The 17,505-nt window shown below is 47.6% G+C and overlaps 2 protein-coding genes across 2 annotated transcripts in view; one reads left to right on the top strand and one right to left on the bottom strand.

Annotated features, from left to right (window-relative positions):
• Nucleotides 1-432: 432 nt before the first annotated feature.
• Nucleotides 433-7,161, top strand: mfsd4b (major facilitator superfamily domain containing 4B). The gene is made up of 4 exons (XM_084314926.1): nt 433-934; nt 1,533-1,701; nt 4,651-4,767; nt 4,885-7,161. The coding sequence occupies exons 1-4, from the start codon at nt 671-673 to the stop codon at nt 6,207-6,209; spliced, it is 1,875 nt and encodes a 624-aa protein (XP_084171052.1). The 5' UTR covers nt 433-670; the 3' UTR covers nt 6,210-7,161.
• Nucleotides 7,162-7,305: 144 nt separating this feature from the next.
• Nucleotides 7,306-17,505, bottom strand: part of rev3l (REV3 like, DNA directed polymerase zeta catalytic subunit) — a 126,835-nt gene continuing 116,635 nt past the window's right edge. The window contains exon 32 of the mRNA XM_084314925.1: nt 7,306-8,332. Coding sequence (XP_084171051.1) covers nt 8,192-8,332 — 141 coding nt within the window. The 3' untranslated portion in view covers nt 7,306-8,191. The remainder of the gene's footprint in view (nt 8,333-17,505) is intronic.

The raw sequence follows: 17,505 nt of genomic DNA, 5'->3' as shown, positions 1-17,505 counted from the left end.
TTCTTGTTTACCAGAGATATATATATATACAGTATATAAATGACGTCTCGACTCAAATAATCTCAGTTGACTGATGGGTCTCTGACTGAGGAGTCAAAGCATCGACTTTCGCAATGGAATACACAAACATCATATAGAAAACATAATCAAAAATGCATCTCAACAACACAGTCAACTTTAGCCTAACTTGCAAATTATGCTCAGCATAGAGAACGTTTAATTTAATGACAGTTTGTATGACATCAGTGTGTGTGTCCCCTTTAATTTCAGTAGTTCAAATTAAAAGTGTGAAATATTGAAGGAGGGGTAGCAGAATGTATTTCATGAGTGAGTTAATAAAAAAAACACATGTAACCTACATTATTATTTTCTAACTGTAGATGACGCCATTTCCCTTCGACTTTAATCGTGTGACAGCCACTTCCTGTAAGGTGACGCGTCAGTTCAGTTACGCGACCGGGCCGTCCGTGTTGTAAAGATTTGACATATTATGGACTCTCTCCGCGACTGCTCGGGTCCCATTGCCTCTTTAATGTCCACATGTTCATGATGGCTGACTCAATTTAGCGACTTAATTACAAAACCTTCCGCGGGGGGAACGGAGGTTCACTTCAACGTTGAGCGCGAGCCTGTTTACCTCTTGATATCAGTCCATCACCATCTGACAGGTATGTCTGCGTCGGCCCGCCGAGATCCCGCTGGTGTCAAAAAGAAGCATGTTCATTTCGCCAGAATGGAGGACGAGGAGGACAACGACGACCAAGAGGAGGATACCCTATTTGACAAGAGGAAAGACACTAGGCGAGGTCTGAAGAGTGCACTGAAAGCGGCCAAGAGGAGCACCAAACCGGGGTTGGATGCTGTTAAGATCATCGGTGGAAGAGGCGGTCGCTGGCTGGTCACCTTAGCACTGTGTGCCTCCTTCCTCGGATTGGTAATATGGTTTAATGGTTGATTGTTGTCATTATATGAAGTGTAATTTGAACCTGTCTGCAGGGAGATACATCATACGAGGGCTAACCTTACCCCCGTGACAAGTATTTTCCAGTCCGGAGTCCGGACTAGAACAAAAGTATTTTTTATAACCCGTCATTTGAATGGGGGCTAAAGGAGATGGCGGTTATCTTTGTAATTGTTACTCTCTGGCAAGCAGTGTGTATGTGCAGACTAGGTGTGTATTTTTGTATTAGCTGTACTGGGAGAACAGCAAGGCTACTGTCAATAATGTATGCAAAACTATTTTCCTCAATGATCTTCCAATTGCACATTTACGTTGTTATTATTGTGTAAATAATGTCTGTATTACTACACAACACTCATGAAGTTATTGTATGACTTCCTTCCCATCCCCCCAATCAATGTGACTGCTGCATCCTGGCCCAACAGGATTTTGCATAGCTGTAAGACTGGCTCTTCAAGTTCTCGTCCACATCAGATTACCTCGATCCAAAAAAAAAAAAAGCCTACTTACCGTATTTGCCTATCCGCTTTGTGAAGGCTGCTAAGCGTGTTTGCTTTTCTCTCTGTTCCAGGGTATGAGTATCTCTGTTCTGGGCCCTACGTTCGAGGACCTGGCTGTGAACGTCAACAGAAACATCAGTAACATCTCCTACATCTTCGTGGGGCGCTCTCTGGGCTACATCGGGGGCTCCCTCCTGGGAGGCTTTCTCTTCGACTGCATGAACCCCCATCTCCTGCTGGGTAATAGCACCCATTCAATATATTCAATGTATATGTTGTTGCAATTATGACCTTTTTTTATTTGATATATTGCAGTTGCAATATCTGGTCAAATAATGGCAATATGACATTTTGTCGATATGGTTCAGCCTTCCTGGGTAAGGCTCAGTTTATGTACATACAGTACATTTATGCAACAAAAGATCATTGTAACCAGGTACCACAGGTCTTTATTCCTCACAGCAATACGGCTGCTTTATAGAAGGCTCCCTACTCCCTCTGCCAGAGGTGGACAGAGTGCTGTAGCTCAGAGGTGGACAGTGGTTTTCAACCCTTTTGGTCTGCGGGTCGCAATCCCTATAGAGGCATGCCTGTATAGTCGAACCCTCTATATAGTCAAGCATAGTGACTTTCTTTTGGTTTTGGTTTGAGTTGTTATGCCAATACCCTCCTGGTCATTGTGCTGCCCTACTGTCGGTCTGGGGAGGGTGTAGAGACTACCACATGCTGCCCTACTGTCGGTCAGGCAAACGCCTGCGAACACCAGCAACTAGGACAGAGAGACTTCGGCTCAGCTTCTTCCCCCAGGCCATCAGAGCCTTGAACACTGAACTCTCCACACACAAGCACACATGAGCACACACACAACACACACACTGTACACGCTCACACACTAGTAGCCACTTTAACATGAGCACACACACACTCATGCTGCACACGCTCACACTTATGGTCACTTTACAAAAGGAAATGTCACTTTAAGAATAGTATAGTATAACTTGAGATTGTATAATATAGCATTGTATAGCAGTGTACATAAAGACCCAGTGCCTCATCCGTAGCTAACAGTGTATTGCACTACCACAGGACCTAGCATGTCCTTATCATGCTCTGTAAATAACTCATGTACATATACCGATATGCCCTACTTTGTTTACTTGTTTTATTGCACAATGTCGTTCTATTGGATTCTTATTATATATTACTATTGTATTATGCACAATCATTGCGGGCAAGACCCCCCGCATTTCATTGTATACTTGTATGCCATGACAAATAAAACTCTTGACTTGACTTGGTCTGGGGAGGGTGTAGACTACCACATGCTGTCCTACTGTCGGTCTGGGGAGGGTGTAGACTACCACATGCTGCCCTACTGTCGGTCTGGGGAGGGTGTAGACTACCACATGCTGTCCTACTGTCGGTCTGGGGAGGGTAGACTACCACATGCTGCCCTACTGTCGGTCTGGGGAGGGTAGACTACCACATGCTGCCCTACTGTCGGTCTGGGGAGGGTAGACTACCACATGCTGCCCTACTGTCGGTCTGGGGAGGGTAGACTACCACATGCTGCCCTACTGTCGGTCTGGGGAGGGTAGACTACCACATGCTGCCCTACTGTCGGTCTGGGGAGGGTAGACTACCACATGCTGCCCTACTGTCGGTCTGGGGAGGGTAGACTACCACATGCTGCCCTACTGTCGGTCTGGGGAGGGTAGACTACCACATGATGCCCTACTGTCGGTCGGATGAGGGTGTAGACTACCACATGCCTCCTCCGATACATGTGGAGTCGTCAACCGCTTCTTTTCACCTGACAACTAGGAGCATAGCTGTCAACATTGGGATTGTAAAATAAGGGAGATTTACCTGTGAGGGATTTTTTTTTTTTTTTGGGTCAAATCAGTTGCGCAATAGTCACTTTTGGTGAGTTGTTTCTATACAATTCACTTATATGACATAGGTATGACACAGGACTACAAAAGCATTTAGTATAGAAATGTGTCAACTGACTAAAGCAGGGAACCACAATATTTTGCATACAAATTATGCTGAGCAGAATGTAATATCATAACTGTATATAATTTTTCTTGAAATTGAGCCAATTTTCCTTAGGTACGGTTCTGAGGTGTGTTCAACAGAATGTAGTATCAAAAACACATTCACAAAAAGTATGGGTTACTGAATGCTGAACTGCACTGTTATAATCACTAAGCCATTGTAAGGCCGTACCTGTGTCCCTGTATCACTTGTCTCTGCTGCCCTTTGACAAAAAAACTTCCCTATGTCCATTTTCCTTTTTTTTTTGGCATATTTGAGTTAGTCACCTAGTAAAAGTGAGATAATTGACAATATCAAAACATGCTAGGGCTGTACCGAATAGTTCTGTTGTGGAATATTTAAAATGAGCCATGACAGTAAGCTGTAGAAATTGAGATTGAATCAGTTGTTATAAAAATACAGAAACAGTAGTGTTTGAGGTTTTGAAAAGCAAACTGCATATTTTTCACAAAATGAAGCAATGAGACACTAGACGATTGCATGTTAGTGTGAAAACATGATAATTTAGTGTCCCTGTCCTTTACAGTTAGCTAGCTAGGATAACTGAAAACAACGTGAGACCAGATAGCTAATGTTAGCTGGAGAGTTTTAACTATCTCACCCAGCCTGCCCGTCGTCTTCACAGCGGGTAATGTAGCCTTTTTAGTAAGAATCGCAAAATACGGGAGATTTACGGGAAAATATTTAAACGGGAGGACGGCGGGAAAGAAGGGTGAAATACAGGAGAATCCCGGGAAAAACGGGAGGGTTGACAGGTATGACTAGGAGCTTCACTGGGAGAGTGTAACGTGGTGCGGTGGTTCACACTATCACCCCGACACAGGCCAGACTGACCAGTAGGAGTGGCTATTGCAACAACCAGGACTCATACCCCAACGGCTTCCTCTCCCACGAACACTGCCAATTGTGTTCGTAGGGATGACTGACCAAGCCGGAGGTATCGCGGTTAACCATCTGTAGTGTGGTAGTGAAAGGGTTAATATGATCCCATGTCAAAGACAGTTTTCCGTCTCATGCATTGAGAATGTCTGAATCTTAGCCTCTTTTATTACTGTAATACACAAGTCCTGTGATCTGACTGGTTTCTCATATTGAATGCAGTTTTCCTCGCTCCATCTCACTTCCCAGGGTTTTCAATGTTGGTCACAGCCTTTGGAATGTGTGCCATTCCTTTCTGTAAGAAGGCTCTTCTCCTCACTGGTCTCATGTCCAGCATTGGAATGTCTATGGGTGTTCTAGATACAGGTAAGAACAATATTTGTACGTGCCATTTGGCATCACTGTAATATATGTTTTCATGTACAATAGTATGTATATTATGTGCAGGAAGTGACGTTTTCTCCCCTCCGTTCTTCTTGTCAGGTGGTAATGTCCTGATCCTGAACACATGGGGCGACCAGGCTGGTCCTCACATGCAGGCTCTGCACTTCAGCTTTGCAGCCGGGGCCTTCGTGTCGCCCATCATAGCCAAGCTGCTGTTCGGTCCCGACTTGGGTAAAAACAGCAGCATGGAAGCCATACTAACTACCACCATGTCTCCTGCCACCACAGAGCAGGCCACCAAAGTCCCCTTCACTCTCACACTCGTCCGCTACATCCACAGCAGGACCGGCTCGCTCAGATCCATGTGGGCTTACATTGTGATCGGGTCCTTCATCCTCCTCACCTCCCTCCTCTTCTTCATACTCTACTACCGCAGGAGCCCGTCACGTGACCGAGCTCGGACACCGTCTGGGAAGAAGCCCCTGGTGGCCAGACATCACACGGCTCTCATCGTCCTGCTGTTCTTTTTCTTCTTCTGGTACGTGGGAGCCGAGGTCGCGTACGGCTCCTTTATATTCATCTTCGCTAAGGACTACGCCGGGATGGACCAGCCTCAGGCGGCGGGGCTCAACTCTCTGTTCTGGGGGACATTCGCCGCCTGCCGGGGCCTGGCCGTCTTCTTCGCCGCCTGCGTGTACCCGGGCACCATGATCCTCCTGAGCCTGGTGGGCTGCACTCTCTCCGCCCTGCTGCTCTGTCTCTTCAGCGCCAAGTGGGCGGCGTTGTGGGTTTGCACCGCCATCTACGGCGCCTCCATGGCCACCACCTTCCCCAGCGGCATCTCCTGGGTGGAGCAGTACACCACGGTGACGGGTCGCACGGCGGCCGCCTTCGTGGTGGGGGCGGCCCTGGGGGAGATGGTGCTGCCCGCTCTGCTGGGGTTCCTGCTGGGGAAGTTTCAGGAACACCCCCTGCTGATGTACCAGGCCCTGGTCGCCGCGACCATAACCTCCATCCTTTTCCCCGTCATGTACAAGTTGGCCTCCGCCCCTGCCGGCCAGGGTTTGAAACCCCACATCAGGGGCCGCCCCGAGGCCGATGACAGCGAGTACCGCCAAGCCTTGCTGGACTCCGGAGCCAATGAAGAGGAAGAGGAGGAGGAGGAACAGGGAGACGACGAGGCGGCCGACCAGTGGAACGATGCAGACTTTGAGGTCATCGAGATGGATGACACCAGCCTTATGAATTCGCCTAACAAGGAATCTTCCCCTCCTCACGTCACGTGTCCAGCCTCCTCCGTCCTCTCCCCTAGCCAGGCCACAGACCCCTCAGCAGGAGCCTCCTTCTCAGACTCTCTCCCCCTGATAGGAGACTCGCCCAGACGCAAGCTACTGCTCTCCCTGGACAGGGAGAAAAAAGACTAAAGGCCTTTGGGTGTAATACCCCCCCCTAAGTGCTGTCGAGACATTACTGTGTACTAGATGAGCCATGTCCTCAGAGGAACCTACCTGTTCATGTATGTGATGTGTGATCGCCCATGTGTCCAGGAAGCCTGAATACTTTAGACAACAAATGTTTGTTTCCGTGTTCGAGTTTTGCGCTCCGATTGGCCAGGTCATGTGACATGTGCGCCAATCGTGGGACAGCAAGTTCTGCGCCTATTTCCGGGTCTAACAGCCTGCAAACTACCTGGCGTTCTATCGCCCTGCTCTAAGACAAACTCTAACCTTAACCAACTTCGAAAGAGCGCCTAAGCTTAACCAGTGTAGAAACTTGCGGTCCCACGATTGGCGCACATGTCACATGACCAGAAACGCGCGGGCCAATCAGAGGCGCGGAAACAAACATTTGTTGTCAAAAGTATTCAGGCGTCCAGGAATCCTTCGAGTTTGTTCACACACTACCATGTAAATGTATGAGACTGCAGATTTACTGTGCTTTTATATTAAATATCGACTTTTCTCTGAAAACATACAGAATCAGCTTTTGTCTGCCATACAAATTAGTCTGTTTGGACCCCAAATGTACAGCCTGAAACAGCCAATAATTGTAACTGTTTTAAGCATTTAAACCATTTGGACAATGGATTAAAATAAATTAATATTTATGAATGACTAATACGTTTAGTTTGTCATTTTCTTTTGCACAGAGTTTAAAGTGAATTAATTAACAGCAGTTGGTTACATCTAGCCTAATGGCTTGCTTCGTCAGATCTGAATGAAGTATGGTGTTTGCACTTTTTTTGTAAAAACCTGCATTTTCTAAATATTTTCTGTTTGTAAATGCATCATGTGGTTTGCTGTAGTCCATATCAGATTTGTTGTCATGAAGTTGATTTTTTTTATGGAATCATTGAAATAAATACATTTGAATACATTGACTTTTTATTATATCAATCTCAAACCTCCACCCACAGCAACGTTCATTAAAAACGAACCAAAAAAGAACACATTTCCTTCATATGTATTTTTTTCTTTTTTTTCTTCTTTACATTTATACAAATACACAGATCCTGTGTACGGTTGTACAGAAATTACAGAATGGATCTTTACATGATTGATGACAAAACCGTTTTGAGGTGGAGAAAGCATTATTTAGAAATGTATACAAAACAATATGCACAAGGAAATAATATACTCTTCATGCCATAAATTATCAAAATACAGTATTGCAACAGTCCCAGATGTAAAAACTGAAATGAATACTCCAGTCCACCCCCCATCACCCCCTCTCTCTGGATAGACATCAGAATATAAAGTGTTAAGTCAATACAATCAGTATGCATAAAAAAACTGTTCTGATCTCAAGTGGCTGAAGCCTTATCAATGCTGATGCACAGTGAGATTTTAAGATAGCTGCTGTACAGTAACTATTTACAAAACATTGCAGTTGGTATAAAAAAAAAAAGTAAAGTCAATCAGTGGTTTAATGTTGTCCATCTTTAGAGAAATGTTTATCAGACTTTCAAGTCTTGCATTTACAAATTGCTACAGCGCATACAAAATGAAACTAAATATACTGTTGATTGGACTGCATGTAATGCCATATGATGCAGACGAGACTAGTGTCTCCAGAGACACAATCTGAAGACAACATCAGCTTCACTCACAACCAATAGCAGCTAATGGAGATGGCAGCGAATGAGCATGGAAACCAACACAAGCCCCCGGGGGGGTAAAAAAAAAAAAGGATACCTTGCCTCCCACAGAAGGTCAAAACCAGACAGTCTGCACACGCAGAGAAATACTTGTATAACAAATAACAATAACAAGACAGAATGAAAACCCAACAGGGTTCAGTCAAAGCACCATTGAAGAGAACACAACTGAGAGGACACACAAACACTGAGCTGGATGGGGCAGCGTTTTAGCACCAAAAAAAAAAATAGCAGTAAGCTCCGGGACGTTCAGAACTGCTCCAGGAGCTGGCGGAGGTAGGGTGCCTTAGAGAGCTGGCGGTTGACCCGGGACAGCTTGTAGAGCACGGGACAGTCCAGCGACACGCAGGGAGCCTGTCGCTCTGCACTGCCACTGCAGTTCCTACAGATCTGGAGACACGCAGACAAACATGACGTTAAAAAGAGTTTGAGCAGAATTACCTGGAGCCTAGTTTCTTAAAACTATGACGTTAAAAAGAGTTTGAGAATTACCTGGAGCCAAGCTTCTTAAAACTATGACGTTAAAAAGAGTTTGAAAATTACCTGGAGCCAAGTTTCTTAAAACTATGACGTTAAAAAGAGTTTGAGAATTACCTGGAGCCAAGCTTCTTAAAACTATGACGTTAAAAAGAGTTGAGAATTACCTGGAGCCTAGTTTCTTAAAACTATGACGTTAAAAAGAGTTTGAGAATTACCTGGAGCCAAGTTTCTTAAAACTATGACGTTAAAAAGAGTTTGAAAATTACCTGGAGCCAAGTTTCTTAAAACTATGAAGTTAAAAAGAGTTGAGAATTACCTGGAGCCAAGTTTCTTAAAACTATGAAGTTAAAAAGAGTAAGCAGAATTACCTGGAGCCTAGTTTCTTAATTAAAACTATGAGTCACAACTAAGTAACTCTTCTGCTGGCTCCCCTCATGACAACAATGACATGTTTGTGATATATTTCAATACGCCTGGGTTACTTGAGAGGTTTAAGACAAAGAGATGTTTTTTCAAGTTCAACTTTCTTTGTCCCTGAAGGACAATTGGGTTTGCAGCATGAAAACAAACATGAATTAACTCACATGACTAAGAGTAACAGACTCAGCAGAACTGCATCAATCAACAAGCATAACCATCACAACACCGATAAGAACAATACAATGATGACTATCCTGTCATCCCCCTGCATAAAGTATGACCAGCATAGCATCACAATCAAAATATAACTATGATAGCATGTCCAATAATGCTGTACATTACATATATTTACCATATATATATTTCCACATCTGTCTGTATATACCTGCATATAACCCTTTTTACATACCCGTAGATACATACTATATCTGTACATATCCATTACCTACTGTTACGAATTATGCCACTGGCCAGTATGACCCAATAACATAGTGTCTTTATACCTGTATCACTGTACATAATACTATAACACTGTACATACATCTGATGAAGCACTATTACTCAGTAGCACTAATTTATATCCAGTTTAATCACCTGTACATTGTATATTGCACTTTACTGTTCAAATGTTATTTTCACATTCAAAAGTGAGATTGATACGATGGTGCTCTGAGAGGGAGGAGGGTGGTGCTGAGAGGGAGGAGGGTGGTGCTGAGTGGGAGGAGGGTGGTGCTGAGAGGGAGGAGGAGGGTGGTGCTGAGAGGGAGGAGGGTGGTGCTGAGTGGGAGGAGGGTGGTGCTGAGAGGGAGGAGGGTGGTGCTGAGTGGGAGGAGGGTGGTGCTGAGAGGGAGGAGGAGGGTGGTGCTGAGTGGGAGGAGGGTGGTGCTGAGAGGGAGGAGGAGGGTGGTGCTGAGAGGGAGGAGGGTGGTGCTGAGAGGGAGGAGGGTGGTGCTGAGAGGGAGGAGGGTGGTGCTGAGAGGGAGGAGGAGGGTGGTGCTGAGAGGGAGGAGGGTGGTGCTGAGAGGGAGGAGGGTGGTGCTGAGAGGGAGGAGGGTGGTGCTGAGGGAGGAGGAAGGTGCTGAGAGGGAGGAGGGTGGTGCTGAGTGGGAGGAGGGTGGTGCTGAGAGGGAGGAGGAGGGTGGTGCTGAGAGGGAGGAGGGTGGTGCTGAGAGGGAGGAGGGTGGTGCTGAGAGGGAGGAGGGTGGTGCTGAGAGGGAGGAGGGTGGTGCTGAGAGGGAGGAGGAGGGTGGTGCTGAGAGGGAGGAGGGTGGTGCTGAGAGGGAGGAGGGTGGTGCTGAGAGGGAGGAGGAAGGTGGTGCTGAGAGGGAGGAGGAAGGTGGTGCTGAGAGGGAGGAGGAAGGTGGTGCTGAGAGGGAGGAGGGTGGTGCTGAGAGGGAGGAGGGTGGTGCTGAGAGGGAGGAGGGTGGTGCTGAGAGGGAGGAGGGTGGTGCTGAGAGGGAGGAGGAAGGTGGTGCTGAGAGGGAGGAGGGTGGTGCTGAGAGGGAGGAGGGTGGTGCTGAGAGGGAGGAGGGTGGTGCTGAGAGGGAGGAGGGTGGTGCTGAGAGGGAGGAGGAGGGTGCTGAGTGGGAGGAGGGTGGTGCTGAGAGGGAGGAGGAGGGTGGTGCTGAGAGGGAGGAGGAGGGTGCTGAGTGGGAGGAGGGTGGTGCTGAGAGGGAGGAGGAGGGTGGTGCTGAGAGGGAGGAGGAAGGTGGTGCTGAGAGGGAGGAGGGTGGTGCTGAGAGGGAGGAGGGTGGTGCTGAGAGGGAGGAGGAAGGTGGTGCTGAGAGGGAGGGTGGTGCTGAGAGGGAGGAGGGTGGTGCTGAGAGGGAGGAGGGTGGTGCTGAGAGGGAGGAGGGTGGTGCTGAGAGGGAGGAGGAGGGTGGTGCTGAGAGGGAGGAGGGTGGTGCTGAGAGGGAGGAGGAGGGTGGTGCTGAGGGAGGTGCTGAGAGGGAGGAGGAGGGTGGTGCTGAGAGGGAGGAGGGTGGTGCTGAGAGGGAGGAGGAGGGTGGTGCTGAGGGAGGTGCTGAGAGGGAGGAGGGTGGTGCTGAGAGGGAAGAGGAGGGTGGTGCTGAGGGAGGTGCTGAGAGGGAGGAGGGTGGTGCTGAGAGGGAGGAGGAGGGTGGTGCTGAGGGAGGTGCTGAGAGGGAGGAGGGTGGTGCTGAGAGGGAGGAGGGTGGTGCAAGTCTTACTGCACTCTAGGTGTTTGAATAAAAGGTCAAGCAAGGTGGCAGTAAGTAGCATCCTGTACACCCGGCCCGGCCGCGTGTAGCCTTTTTACAACGCATCCGCGTTTCCGGCGCTCTGATTGGCCAGGTCATGTGACATGTGCGCCCAATAGCGTGTTTGCCAATTTCCACGTCAAACAGCCTGCAAACTACCTGGCGTTCTATCGCCATGCTCTAAGACAAACTCTAACCTTAACCAACTTCGAAGAGTGCCTAAGCTTAACCAGTGGCAGAACTTGCCGTCGCACGATTGGCGCACATGTCACATGACCTGGCCAATCAGAGCGCAAAACGGGAACCCGGAAGCGTTGTAAAAAGGCTTCAAGTGGCCCGGCCCTGTATGCAAACTGAAACTAATCAAGAAGCCGTCAGGTTTAGTCCAGAAGTTCCTATTTTATCAGTTTCTCAAAGCACTTCATGACCAGGGAGGTCGGGGCAGCTGACCTGTAGTCATCGAGGACCTTTGGGTGGTTGTTCTTGGCAACCGGACTCACAACAGACTTGTTTACATTATCTTTGGAGCCCTCTGCTGGCCGTGTGACAACATGAACACAGGATTAAGAATGGGACGTAGCGAGGCTTCCTGGTGGCTCACCACACAGTGGCACATACCACAGGGTTACAACGTCCTGTTTTATAGGCAGTCAAGTTCTGAACGGTTGCCCTGCATAAGTGCTTGTTTTTTTTTATTTTATTAATTTAACAAACCCTTCAGTGACTTACTGACCCAGAGCTTACTATTCTGGTAAATCTAACAACATCAGTAAATTCATCGATGTCAACAAACACGACCCAGTCAGAGTACAGTCCATACTCCCGGAGGGAATTTTTTTCATAGTTCAGGAACTGTTGGAGGAAGTACCCCCTTTTTGTTGTGTCCGCACTGCAGGAACTGAAGACCATCGTAGTTCCTGATCCCCGTTTTTCTGGGATTTTCCCATCTCATGGCAGGGCTGCTCCCAGCACAGAGGAACCATGAGTGACGCAAGTGTTGGTCCAGCATTCTCCCAAGTGTGCTCAACCTCGTATTATAATTGAAATACCAATAAATGAAGTGCGGTCAGAACAGTCTCATATTTGTAGGTTATGTATTTCAAGTTCGTCATTGGCCATTATAGCGCTCTCCTCTTGTGTGATCTCCGCTCTCCGGGGAGAGAAGGCAGGGTTGGCTTACGTCACTTCAGCGTATCTATTGATGGCATGAGTGCAAACAGAAGAAAAGCCCTGAACATATGTACTTCTCTCCCCAGGGGGCAGTACCACTCTTCCAGAACAGAGTTCCAGAACTCCAGTACAGAGAGGTGACGTGCAGGGCTGTGTGGTACAGAGAGGTGAGGTGAGGGCTGTGTGGTACAGAGAGGTGAGGTGAGGTGAGGGCTGTGTGGTACAGAGAGGTGAGGTGAGGACTGTGTGGTACAGAGAGGTGAGGTGAGGTGAGGGCTGTGTGGTACAGAGAGGTGAGGTGAGGGCTGTGTGGTACAGAGAGGTGAGGTGAGGGCTGTGTGGTACAGAGAGGTGAGGTGAGGGCTGTGTGGTACAGAGAGGTGAGGTGAGGGCTGTGTGGTACAGAGAGGTGAGGTGAGGTTAGGGCTGTGTGGTACAGAGAGGTGAGGTGAGGGCTGTGTGGTACGGTGAGGTGAGGTGAGGGCTGTGTGGTACAGAGAGGTGAGGTGAGGACTGTGTGGTACAGAGAGGTGAGGGCTGTGTGGTACAGAGAGGTGAGGTGAGGACTGTGTGGTACAGAGAGGTGAGGACTGTGTGGTACAGAGAGGTGAGGTGAGGGCTGTGTGGTACAGAGAGGTGAGGTGAGGGCTGTGTGGTACAGAAAGGTGAGGTGAGGGCTGTGTGGTACAGAGAGGTGAGGTGAGGTTAGGGCTGTGTGGTACAGAGAGGTGAGGTGAGGGCTGTGTGGTACAGAGAGGTGAGGTGAGGACTGTGTGGTACAGAGAGGTGAGGTGAGGACTGTGTGGTACAGAGAGGTGAGGTGAGGACTGTGTGGTACAGAGAGGTGAGGTGAGGACTGTGTGGTACGGTGAGGTGAGGTGAGGGCTGTGTGGTACAGAGAGGTGAGGTGAGGACTGTGTGGTACGGTGAGGTGAGGTGAGGGCTGTGTGGTACAGAGAGGTGAGGTGAGGACTGTGTGGTACAGAGAGGTGAGGGCTGTGTGGTACAGAGAGGTGAGGTGAGGGCTGTGTGGTACAGAGAGGTGAGGGCTGTGTGGTACAGAGAGGTGAGGTGAGGACTGTGTGGTACAGAGAGGTGAGGTGAGGACTGTGTGGTACAGAGAGGTGAGGTGAGGGCTGTGTGGTACAGAGAGGTGAGGTGAGGTTAGGGCTGTGTGGTACAGAGAGGTGAGGTGAGGGCTGTGTGGTACAGAGAGGTGAGGTGAGGGCTGTGTGGTACAGAGAGGTGAGGTGAGGGCTGTGTGGTACAGAGAGGTGAGGTGAGGTTAGGGCTGTGTGGTACAGAGAGGTGAGGTGAGGGCTGTGTGGTACAGAGAGGTGAGGTGAGGTTAGGGCTGTGTGGTACAGAGAGGTGAGGTGAGGGCTGTGTGGTACAGAGAGGTGAGGTGAGGTTAGGGCTGTGTGGTACAGAGAGGTGAGGTGAGGGCTGTGTGGTACAGAGAGGTGAGGTGAGGGCTGTGTGGTACAGAGAGGTGAGGGCTGTGTGGTACAGAGAGGTGAGGTGAGGGCTGTGTGGTACAGAGAGGTGAGGGCTGTGTGGTACAGAGAGGTGAGGTGAGGACTGTGTGGTACAGAGAGGTGAGGTGAGGTTAGGGCTGTGTGGTACAGAGAGGTGAGGTGAGGACTGTGTGGTACAGAGAGGTGAGGTGAGGGCTGTGTGGTACGCGTGAATACTTTCCCTAAGCCAGTTGTACTTTTGCGCGATCCGATTGGCCACTGACGTTTCTGGTCATGTGACATGTGCGCCAATCGTGGGACGGCAAGTTCTGCCACCGGTTAAGCTTAGGCACTCTTTCGAAGTTGGTTAAGGTTAGAGTTAGTCTTAGAGCAGGCCGATAGAACACCAGTCCTGATTCCAAACTCTAACCTTAACCAACTTCGAAAGAGTCGCCTAAGCTTAACCAGTGATAAACTAGGCGTTAGGTAGTTTGCAGGCTGTTAGACCCGGAAATAGGCGCAGAGCTTGCCGTCCCACGATTGGCGCACACGTCACATGACCAGAAACGTCAGTGGCCAATCAGATCATGCAAAAGTACAACTGGCTTAGGGAAAGTATTCACGCGTGTGGTACAGGGGTGAGGTGCACCGTGCTCAGCGGGTAGGCGTGTGGTAGAGAAGGAGGTCAGAGAGGTAGGAGGGGGCCAGGTGATGGGCTTTGAAGGTGATGAGTAGAATTTTGAACTGAATCCTGTACATGATGGGGAGCCAGTGGAGATCGTGGAGGATGGGGGTGATGTGGTCGGAGCGGCGGGTGGAGGTGAGCATGCGAGCAGCAGAGTTTTGGACGTATTGTAGTTTATTGAGGATTTTTGGTGGATGTGCCATACAGAATGCTGTTGCAGTAGTCCAGTCGGGAAGTGATTGGGTCAGTGTTTCGGAAGCAGAGAAGGATAGTGAGGGGCATAGACGGGCAATGTTCCTGAGGTGGAAGAAGGCGGTTTTAGTGATCTGGATGACATGCAGGAGGAAGGAAAGGGTGGGGTCGAGAATGATACCTAGGTTGCGGACGTGTGTGAAGGGGGTGACAATGCAGCTGTCAACGTTGACTGAAAATGGGTTCTTCTATGAGTACCCACGAGCCCCCCCCCCCTTTACAGACGCCCACTGTATGCTAATCCCATGCAGTTTGGGGTAAGAGCCATGCAGTTCTTTGCACAACAAATGTAGTACAAATGTGTTATTTTCACCTATTCTATGTGTATTCATACTGTCCCTGAACAGTATGGGTATGACTGGAAATCTGAGACTCTCGTCTCATCCAATGAGCCCAATGATATTCATGTGTGATGATGTCAATCCCCATAGTAGCCATTTCAGTGTAGTGAGACAATTATAATTTTTTTTAACTTGACCTCACTGTATAAAATGACCGATTGTGACCTCTAGTCTGTGGTTTTATGAGGCTGTCATTATCTTAAGAGACCTGGGGCTTCAGGCATTCATGTATGTATTTTCTAGGTTTATTGACCATCAGGGGGGTTTGAGCAATTTCCAGAACAGAAGAGCTCGCCATCCAATTGCAGAAAAATGCAATTCTTACAGAAATATCCAAATGTCAAATGTTTTATACCAAATCACAGCATGACATTTTCTATGGTGTTCAAGGTCCTGGTGTGGTATTTGAGGGATTTTTGACCATGTTTATCAATTCTTGAGTTGTCAAAAATAGTTAGATTTTGCACCAAATCAATCGTTTAGTTTGCGATGCATTTTTTTTCATTATAACCATGAAAATAATACAATGTTAGGTGTTGCCATGATTATCTTGTTCACAGATAGGAATGTAGCCAGGAGGGGCCCTTTGTACATCAGTAAACCTGGACAGACAGAAGTCAGAGACCATGATGTATCATTCACATTCATTTTCCCAAATGTACAGGATGTGTCAGATGCGTGTGCGAAAGTTCCCAGCACTACGCTGGGTTTTACATAGCTACTAGTATAGCAAAACATTTCATATTGTTTCAGTATTTTCAACTGTTGGTGTGGTTGATATGTCTATTGTTGACATGTCTTATTTGTACATGAAAGCTTTGCTTCGTTCACACAATAAAGATGCTGTTTGTGAAAAAATAATGTATCATATCTGGACTGATTCACAGTGCCCCAGGTAGCGATCCACTGTACCCCGTTACTGGGGCACAGTGGATCAAATATATTTTTACATTCAACCCCATCTCAGCATCTCATATTTGGCAGTTGGCAGGATATGATAGACATGTTTTATAGAGAACATATTCTGCTATCAATTCCACAATAGACCAGAACCATGCTGTCATCAAGCCAGGAAAAAAGCTGAAATCTAAGATTTCTGATCCACTGTGCCCCGGTCTCCCCTATAACAAATGGTATCAATTGCTGCAACAACGTATGAGACATAACTGAGCATGGGAATGGCTATCATATGCTTCCATCATAATGTCCCTTATACACTCTACACTTTCAAAATCTTAACACTTGTGCCGCGGACGCTTTGTCATTCGTTCGTGCCGTCAGTTGAATGCCAGCAACGCTATATAGCGTTTGTTTGTCGTATTTCTTTTTATTAGCGATTTTAATTCATATTTCATCAATTGAGCCTCACGCTAGTGCTGCAGACTCTCTCTGAGCGCCATTAGGAAAATACCGCCCCCTATCGTCTCTCCCTGTGGTACTGCACCCCATTGGATTAGACTGATGGGGGGGGGGGGTCCAGTTTCCTCATTTTACTTTTCCGGCGAGGCATCTGAAGAGACCGAAGTGATTGCAGAGCCGCAAAACAACGTGGAATACATATTTACAGTACCCAGCGCTGAATCAATAAACACGATTGATATTTGGAATGGCGATCAGGAATTGGAATAATCTTTTTGGAGAACATCTGATCTGAGGTAAGCAATTTATTTTACCAGTCTTGGGGTAATCGGATCTGTTTTCACCTATATATCAGCGTTTGCCCCATGTGTGTATGTGTGTGTGTGTGTGCTGATCAGGAAATGAGAATATATTTTTCAGCCCGCTTCTCTAGCGTGCATAAGTACAAATATACTATCGATAATCTAGCGTTTATTTGAAAACTATTCATAAATAGGCCAAAAAATTACAGTTTTGTGTATTCCAGAATATTCCAGTAAATGCCGTTTATCACGGAATCTATATATTTTCCTGAAACTTAAGAAAACGAGGGCTTTTCAAAATGCTATAAAACGGAAATTAACCGATTAAAAAACAATCCGTTTCAACAATGTTGACTGCAAACAAGTCATTGATAAGCGACGGGCAGATTAGACACATAGCCATAATTTAAGACATAGATTATGCGTTTAGAGCGCTATCATTGAAGTGGCATTCAACGATAAATAGTGCACGCCATGCTGGCAATCAAAGTGTTAATGGGCGACTACCCGACATCTGACATCTAGCCACACTGTCCTAACACAGTAACCACCTGGACATGACATCTAGCCACACTGTCCTAACACAGTAACCACCCGGACATGACATCTAGCCACACTGTCCTAACACAGTAACCACCTGGACATGACATCTAGCCACACTGTCCTAACACAGTAACCACCCGGACATGACATCTAGCCACACTGTCCTAACACAGTAACCACCTGGACATGACATCTAGCCACACTGTCCTAACACAGTAACCACCTGGACATGACATCTAGCCACACTGTCCTAACACAGTAACCACCTGGACATGACATCTAGCCACACTGTCCTAACACAGTAACGACCTGGACATGACATCTAGCCACACTGT

This window comes from Notolepis coatsorum (assembly GCF_963971535.1).
Source record: "Notolepis coatsorum genome assembly, chromosome: 5".
Classification (NCBI taxonomy): domain Eukaryota; kingdom Metazoa; phylum Chordata; class Actinopteri; order Aulopiformes; family Paralepididae; genus Notolepis; species Notolepis coatsorum.
This window is presented reverse-complemented; position numbering and strand designations above follow the sequence as displayed.

Excerpts from the sequence above, each read along its gene's own strand:
- mfsd4b (XM_084314926.1), top strand. The coding sequence starts at position 671 with ATGTCTGCGTCGGCCCGCCGAGATCCCGCTGGTGTCAAAAAGAAGCAT. Across the intron at positions 935-1,532 it reads GTGCCTCCTTCCTCGGATTG|GGTATGAGTATCTCTGTTCT; the intron begins GTAATATGGTTT and ends TCTCTGTTCCAG. Across the intron at positions 1,702-4,650 it reads GAACCCCCATCTCCTGCTGG|GGTTTTCAATGTTGGTCACA; the intron begins GTAATAGCACCC and ends CTCACTTCCCAG.